Genomic DNA, 9078 nt, shown 5'->3' on the forward strand with positions numbered 1-9078 from the left:
TTGCACAGCAAAGAAAACCATAAACAAGATGAAAAGACAACCCTCAGAATGAGAGAAAATACTTGCAAATGAAGCAACTGACAAAGGATTAACCTCCAAAATATACAAGCTTCTCATGCATCTCAATATCAAAAAACAACCCAATCCAAAAATGGGTAGAAGACCTAAATAGACATTTCTCCGAAAAAGATATACAGATTAACAACAAACATATGAAAGGATGCTCAACATCGCTAATCGTTAGAGAAATGCAAATCAAACGTACAGTGAGATACCACCTCAGACCAGTCAGAATGGCCATCATCAAAAAATCTACAAAGAATAAATGCTAGAGAGGGTGTGGAGAAAAGGCAACCCTCTTGCACTGTTTGTGGGAATGTAAATTGATACAACTACTATGGAGAACAGTATGGAGGTTCCTTAAAAAACTGAAAATATTACTACCATATGACTCAGCTATCCCACTACTGGGCATATACCCTGAGAAAACCATAATTCAAAAAGAGTCATGTAGTACAATGCTCATTTCAGCACTATTTACAATAGCCAGGACATGGAAGCAACTTAAGTGTCCATCGACAGATGAATGGATAAAGATGTGGCACATATATACAATGGCATATTACTCACCAATAGAAAGAAACAAAATTGAGTTATTTGCGGTGAGGTGGATGGACTTAGAGACTGTCATACAGAGTGAAGTAACTCAGAAAGAGGCAAACAAATACCATAGGTTAACACATATATGTGGAATAAAAAAAATTCGGTTCTGAAGAACCTAGGGGCAGGACAGGAATAAAGATGCAGACATAGAGAATGGAATTAAGGACACAGGGAGTGGGAAGGGTAAGTTGGGATGAAGTGAGAGAGTAGCATTGACATATATACACTACCAAATGTAAAATAGATAGCTAGTGGGAAGCAGCTCAATTGCACAGGGAGATCAGCTCGGTGTTTTGTGTCCCTCTAGAAGGGTGGGATAGGGAAGGTGGGAGGGAGACACAAGAGGGAGGGCATATGGGGATATATGTGTACATATAGTTGATTCACTTTGTTATACAGCAGAAACTAACACACCATTGTAAAGCAATTATACTCCAATAAAGATGTTAAAAGAATCTATTATAGAATTCTGACAAGCTCAAATGCAATAATGACAGAGAGGTTACTAATGAAGAATTTGGAGTCAGCTTGCCTGGATGCAATTCCTGGCTCTATCGCTTACTAGATATAATATCACCTTGGGCAAGTTATATAACTTCTCTGTACCTCACTTTACATATATTTAAAATGGGAAAAATAATAGTACCTACGTCATGGGTTTGTTGTGAGGATTAAATTGAGTTAATGAATGTAAAGTCCTTAGAACAGAATCATAGAGGTGCACAATAAATGTTGATTCATTATTATTTTATTGTCAACCTGTATTTTCTAGAACCTTTTATATTTTGAAAACTGGTACATTTTCCCATCTATAGTGTCGTCATAGATCTCCTGTAACTCATGACTCTGTTGAGTTTACCTACAGCAATTCTGCTCGGGACATCTGAGTATTATTTCATTGCCCAGTGATGTATATATTTTTAAATTACATTACACCTAAATTTCATTAGTCTACAAGCTCTAAGAAGGCAGAGCTGGCTGGCACAGAGCAGGGGTTCAATAATTAGAGCATGAAAGAATGAATTCAGAGCACTGAAGTGCTTTCTTACAACCTCAGATACCTTAGGTTTAAATTCCCCCTCAACAGGTTTATGCTCTTTTTCCCTTGACAGAGAAGTTTTAAGTTCCTTTGTTAATAGTAAATTATTTGTCCCTAGAAGGGAGTTGTCAGACTATCACTTCTTCTTTCTTCTTTTTTTGAAAAGATCTTTTAAAATCACTGATATTGTCTTAGAATCTTTAAAAACTAACTTTGACTCATTGTAAGATTCATGAAACTAATCTTTGTCACTCCTATTAAATATCGTATACATATAAAATATTACATATGAATATCTATCCACTTGCTACAGGCCCATATTTCCTCCTCCTTTTTAAATATGAACTCATCAGAAAGCTTTATGTAGCCACATTTGATTACGTAGCTTTCTTGTCCCCTTTCTTCCCTGTAAAAAGGATTACTGTGCTTTGGGGCCTCCTTTTTTTTTGCGGTTCGCAGGCCTCTCACTGTTGTGGCCTCTCCCGTTGCAGAGCACAGGCTCCGGACGCGCAGGCTCAGCGGCCATGGCTCACGGGCCTAGCCGCTCCGCGGCACGTGGGATCTTCCCGGACCGGGGCACGAACCCGTGTCCCCTGCATTGGCAGGCGGACTCTCAACCACTGCGCCACCAGGGAAGCCCTGGGGCCTCTTTTATAACTCTGTGCCTGAGGTGAGTGCCTTACTCGCCCAGCTCTAATCCTGGCCCTTTTCCTTTGTAGATTTCCTTTGTCAAAGATTCTTCATCTCCAGGAAGCTTTCTCCATTTCTTCCAGATCTACCTCAAGAGGAAAGGCTTTTATAGCAATGGCAAGAGGTCCCTCAACCACCCAGCAGACCAAAGACCTTGTCTCTTTCTATACCTTATTTTGGCGCCATGGTCATTTCTCAAAAGTTTACTCCCTATTGCTGAATAGAAAGGCCTATTGCAGGTACCAAAAAGAAATCCTCAACCATAACCTCAACACAAACATCAGATATAGTTTTAATAGGCTTTGAAAAATCAAACTGTAGCTGCTCATGCTCTGAGAAACCAGAGTCAAGAAGGCCCAGGTGTGTGGATAGCTTTTTTTTCTGGAAGAGGAGGCCATGGTTCTTGCTAGAACAAGAAGGCTCCCATTGGAAGAAAGCTATGCTAGCTTCAAGGTTTCTCTTGTTTTTGTCATCTTTTTTGCCTGCTACCCCCATCCTGCCAGCTTGGCTGACTTGGCTTCTGGTTTCTCATTAATCACTGGCTTCTACTAGCTGGCCTGGAGCTGACTCTCATTCATTTTAGCTTTCTGCTGTCCCCTGGCTCCTAAACTTAGCTCACTGTCCATGTTGTTTCTTCCCTTTATTTCTAGCCTTTGCCTCACTATTTTGTGTTCTGGCTCCTGGCCCTGTCTCCTATAGCTACTGCTTTGCAGAGCTGAGTTTCACATTTTCCTTAAAGTAATCTCAGCCTTGGCTGACAGATGCTTAAATTAACAGGGTGTGAGTGGTGGGCAACGCTAAAATAAACCAGCTTCCTAATCTCTTTTCTGTGTCTCTCTACAACTGGTTGTTCTGAGTGTAAACATGGCTCAGTGGGAAGAATGAGCACATGCCTATTGGTGACATGACTGATATGCTGAGAATTTCCTTGGCTACGTAAGTTAACCCTCAAAAATCCTGCCTCCTGATTTGATGGAAGTCTAAGGAAGAGTTGGGGGTAGATAATAAGAGGGCTGGTTGTTTGGCCAAGTTCCAGATTCATAAAAGTTCTCTCTTCCTTGGTCTGGGCCAGGTCCAGACCAAGGCAGTAATTTTCTCCATTAACTAGCCAGCTATCAGTTCCAGAGCTGGCACTTAAAAGCTTATTCCCAAACATTGAGGCAATTTGACTTGAAACTCAATTTGTTCCCTCAATCCACTGTCAAAGGCAAATAGCCAGAGATTTAATGCAAGATGTGGCATACACAGAGAACAAGGGGCTTAAAAAGAAATGTGTGGTTCCTGTTCCACGCTGGAAAAGATGACAGTGCTTAACCTGGTGCTTCATGATTTAGTATTCCCTTTCAGAAGTATTTGCTACTTGGTGAGGAAGAAAACAAAGGGACTGGATTATGGAGAAAGAACCAAGGGTAGGATGGTGAATTTAAAAAGTCACTTTAAGCATTCTTTGGTTTTCCCCTCCTCTTTTACTTTCCCTGGTCCCAAATTCTTCCCAGCCAGTCCCTGGAGCGAAAAGTGATCTGAACTCCCTATCCTAAGGGAGGAAGTGGAAGAAACAGTATCCCATCAGGAGGAATCAGGCTGAGAACATATGTCATCCTCCTACCTGCCAAGGAGAAGATACCAAGAAACAAACACTCATGCTGAGTTAATCACAAGAGCAAGACCTTTTCTCAAATGGATTACAGAGAAGGGAGGGTAAAGAAGAGCACAGTTGAGAGTTATAGGGATGTGACACAACTTGTATAGGAAATGGGTAGGGGAACAGGGAAAATTCCTGTATTACAAAGGTAAGGTACCTTACCTGTAAGAGTAAAGTAGGAGGTCCCTTGTTGGTTCCTAGGGCAGTAAGGGGCCAGATGGTCAAAGCCATTAGAGTAGAAATGGGGGGAGGTGTTCAGGGAAGCCACTTACTCACCAACTGGGATAGAAATATTTCAATATTTTTCGCAACTGGTGCAAATCAGCAGGCTATCAGCTCTGGGTCGAAAAAAGTGAGAAAGATCGCCATGAAGGGCAGGAGGGAAAAGTGTATAAAAGATACCAACACAAACTTTACCAATTTCAGAATTTCACTGCCCATAAGCCAGCCCTACTTGTGATATTCATGCCATACCAGTGATCCTGATATGGAATTGCTGCCAATATCTTGTCTTGTTTATGCCCAGCAGGGTTAGCCCACTTGGTTGGGAACTGGGGATGATGGAGAGGAAGGGTCTGGTGCCCCCTGGGGTGCCCATCTCCCTCAGGGAAGAAAGGGGTGGGGTTACCTTCTTGCAGAGGACCATCTGGTGGTCAAACAGGAAGAAGACCCGCTGCTGGTTGCGGCCGTAGGGCTGGTAGATCCACGCCATCTCCCCAGTGTAGATCAGCTCCGAGCTCCTGTCTAGGATGTCCTCGCCCTGGGAAGGACATGTGATAGTGAGAGGCAGCCAGGCAGGAGGTATGGCCCCTTCACTTGCCTGGAGGCACCTAGAGCTGGGCATAGGCTGGGACAGGAGGAGGACAGAAAGGGCCTGGTGAGGAAGAAAGGATGGAGGGAGGGACCTCTGGGAATCCCTGAAAGGCTCCATGAGCTATAAAGACCCATACTCTTGTTTACTCTGAGGCCAAATGAGCCCCCCAACCCAGGACTGCTATAGTCCTTCTTTGCCAGTTGCTCTCTGGCCCTAGAGGCACCAGCTGCCATAAGGTGTCTGTCTATCTGTCTCTCTCTTATTCTCCCTTTCTCTTTTTCTCTAAATCTCCCTTTCTGCCCCAATCTTTCATCCTAGTTCTAGACTTTTAGTCTCTTTCTTGTACCTGAAGAGTAAAGCCTGAGCAGGTGCTAGAAGTCTCTGCTTCCCAGACAAGTAAAACAAGACAGGGAAGGACAAGAAGGAGAGGATGTTTGAAGGAGAGCAAGAGAATCCATTCACCCTCTTAAAATTGTTTTTCCTTCCTTTCTGAGTTCATTAAAATCTACTGATTAAGCAGGAAATTTCATCACCTTGGTCTGTTATCCAGAAAGCCTGAATAACTTGCTTATCTTTCTTGCTATGTAGAATCAGACACACACACCAAAAACACCTAACACCTAGCTAATTCTATTCTACAGAGTTTCCAAGGGCCTCTTATTTATGGGAACTCTGATATGTGGGGGTGTATGTCAGATGTCAAGCCAGACTTGGCCCTGTTCTTGAGGAGCTTACATCTCAGCAGAGGAGTCTAATATAGGTGTGTTCAGAACTCATGGAATGCAAGGCAAACCATGGGGACAAAAAGAAGTGGCCCCCTGACTCAGGAGAATTAATACTTATTGAGCACCTACAGGGATCAGACATTGTGCTACATACTTTCACTCTGTCTCTTCTGAGCATCACAGAAGCCCAGGGAGGTAGACAGTCTTGCTGTCATCTTTATAGTCTGAGGTACAAAGAGGTCAAGTGATCAGCCACAGTCACCCAGCTAGTTAGCCAAAGATCCACAATCCAACCACAGGACTGCAGCTCCAGAGAGCGTGCTCACTTTTGCCACTATGTTATACTGTCTCTAGGCCAAAAAGTCACTGGAGGGTCAGTTGCTTCCTCTCTCTGGGTCTCAGTTTTCCAGCTGTTAAATGAGGTATGTGAGGATGATCTCTAAGGTCTTATCCCTGATACTCTAATGCTAAGATCTCAGCCTTGTACTGAAAAGCTTCAAGTCAAATTTAGAGATGGGGTTTCCCGCATCTCCCGAGAAACAATCAGAGGTAAACAGTCTAGGCAGGGCAGTGGCCCAAAGAGAAGGGTAGCAGGAAATCGTATTCTTGAGCATATCACTTTTTTTTTTCAGTCTAAGGGATGGGAAGAAAAAGGGGAGCTCAATGGAAATATTTTCTAATAATACAAACTCAAAAAGAAAGCTCAACTTGAGGACACAGGGAGGGGGAAGGGTAAGCTGGGATGAAGTGAGAGAGTGGCATGGACATATATACACTACCAAATGTAAAATAGCTAGTGGGAAGCAGTCACATAGCACAGGGAGATCAGCTCGGTGCTTTGTGACAACCTAGAGGGGAGGGATAGGGAGGGTGGAGGGAGACACAAGAGGGAGGAGATATGGGGATATATGTATATGTATAGCTGATTCACTTTGTTATAAAGCAGAAACTAACACACCACCGTAAAGCAATTATACTCCAATAAAGATTTTTTTTAAAAAAAAAAGAAAGCTCAGAGATACTAGTGTGACTCCAGACTACACCTCAGGGGTTCCCTGGAACTTTGGTAAACACTCCTCCTTGAGGGGCCCACATACTAGCACAGAACCTCTGGAGGCCCAGGGCTAGGAGAAGAATCCCTCAGAGTGTGGGGGTCATGCAGGGTTTTCCTGTTGGAGGGATGGGAAGCTGAACGTGGTACCAGTCGGCCATGCCCCACCTTGAGGCAGGCCAGGAAGATGTACTACAGTCCATTTTGAATATGCATGAAGTGAAAGAACACTATACAAGGGGCCAATGCTATACAAAGATGGCCAGGATGACTTTTAAAGGCACAACTTGCTAAGCTGAGAATGATCAGACCAGGAGGACTACTCAGTGGCATCTAGTCTACACACTGTACCAGCTAGGAGCAATGCAATTCTATCAATTCTGTTTTAAGTACTTGCCATAAATACCACATGGTGCCACTCTACAAAGAAAAAAAAAAAACTTGAAAAAATACACCTCTAGGGCTTCCCTGGTGGCGCAGTGGTTGAGAGTGCGCCTGCCGATGCAAGGGACACGGGTACGTGCCCCCGTCCGGGAAGATCCCACATGCTGCGTAGTGGTTAAGCCCGTGAGCCATGGCCGCTGAGCCTGCGCGTCCGGAGCCTGTGCTCTGCAACGGGAGAGGCCACAACAGTGACAGGCCCGTGTACCACAAAAAACAACAACAACAACAACAAAAAAAAACACCTCTATGCTCACCAAGCTGATTGTTGTCAGTTAACTCATCTTCTCTGTTCCTCAGTTTCCTCATCTTTAAAATGATGATAATAACATTACCAACCTCATTTGGCTGTTGTAAGGATTATATAAGTTAACATATATAAAGTGTTTACAAAAGTACACATCACACTGTAAGCTCCATATAGTGATAGTTATTACCTTGATTATTACTGTGTACCCTAAATCCTGTGCCACATATTCCTATTAATACTCACAACCCAATAAGGGATGTAGTGTTATTTGTTCCCAAACCAGTGTCAGAGAAATTGGAAGTAATATGCCGAAAGTGCCAGAATCCAGGAGAGAGTTGCTCAAAAGTCCATGCTCTAAACCATCAAACCACAGCAAAATAATGATCCCTTAATGGAACAAGCAGCTGCCTTGGAAGATTTCTAAGGTAAGAACCTGAAAGACTTCAGTTCTGGGCCCAGTGCTGCCGCCAACTCACTTCCTTCAGAAGTAGCTTAATCACAATCTGTTTCCTCATTTAGACAATGGGGTTAATACAAAGGTTCCTGTTTGGCTCAAATCACATGGCTGCTTGAGAACACCAAATAAGCTCATGTAAGGGAGAGGGACCTCTCAGAGTTTAGAGCAATCAGACTTTGCCCTCGCTGCCCCACTGCACTACACAGTCCTTTGCCTTGACCCCTCAAGTGTAATATCTTTCCACATCCCCCTCCTCCACATGCCTTCTGTTCTGTTCCATTCTTCCAGAATTTTGCTCACACTGTTTCCTCTGCCTGGAACATACTTGCCCTCACTGGATAGCCAAGGCTACATCTCATTCATTTCAATATCCCAATGCCCAGCACCTCATTCTAATTATAGGCTGATTATCTGATGTGGGGTTGTGCCCTGAGCACATCAAGGGAGAGGACAAGGGAAATGCTATCCTTCTCAGAGTTTATATTCAATTCTGCCTGCTAGGAGGAAAGCAGGGAAATAACAAATCTGTCCCTCCACATTTGATCTCCTGGTCCAAAGAGTATGCCTCATCAAGCCATTTAGCTTTAAAAAGATGTTTTTGCTGCCGCCATCACGTTGGGCTTTTGTGTTTCTTCCAACTTCTTTGGATTCAAATGTCCAATGGTAAACTGGAACATGCTATTGAGTATTATACAACCAGGCTATGGGGGAGGGGTGCTATGAGGAGGAAATCACAACCACACACAATCAACTTCTCAAATATGAGCTGCAAACTTGGGATCCTGGAAAAATCTCCAGAAAAAAAAAAGATATAAAAGAAGCTATCAGGGATACAGCTACATGTAAAAGAATGAAATTAGAACACTTCCTAACACCATACACAAAAATAAACTCAAAATGGATTAAAGACCTAAATGTAAGGGCAGACACTATAAAACTCTTAGAGGAAAACATAGGCAGAACACTCTATGACATAAATCACAGCAAGACCCTTTTTGACCCACCTCTTACAGAAATGGAAATAAAACCAAAAATAAACAAATGGGACCTAATGAAACTTAAAAGCTTTTGCACAGCAAAGGATACCATAAACAAGATGAAAAGACAACCCTCAGAATGGGAGAAAATACTTGCAAATGAAGCAACTGACAAAGGATCATTCTCCAAAACTTACAAGCAGCTCATGCAATACAATATCAAAAAAACAAACAACCCAATCCAAAAATGGGCAGAAGACCTAAAGAGACGTTTCTCCAAAGAAGATATACAGATTGCCAACAAACATATGAAAGAATGCTCAACATCA

At 43.0% G+C, this 9078-nt stretch overlaps 1 protein-coding gene across 6 annotated transcripts in view; it reads right to left on the reverse strand.

Annotated features, from left to right (window-relative positions):
* ARHGEF9 (Cdc42 guanine nucleotide exchange factor 9) overlaps positions 1–9078 on the reverse strand; it is a 239649-nt gene that overhangs the window by 35712 nt on the left and 194859 nt on the right. For all 6 annotated transcript variants that reach the window (XM_028482653.2, XM_055081692.1, XM_055081695.1 and 3 more), the window contains one exon: positions 4663–4794. In XM_028482653.2, the coding sequence (XP_028338454.2) occupies positions 4663–4794 (132 nt within the window). The remainder of the gene's footprint in view (positions 1–4662; positions 4795–9078) is intronic.

The sequence above is a fragment of the Physeter macrocephalus genome, chromosome 21 (assembly GCF_002837175.3).
Source record: "Physeter macrocephalus isolate SW-GA chromosome 21, ASM283717v5, whole genome shotgun sequence".
NCBI classification, from domain to species: domain Eukaryota; kingdom Metazoa; phylum Chordata; class Mammalia; order Artiodactyla; family Physeteridae; genus Physeter; species Physeter macrocephalus.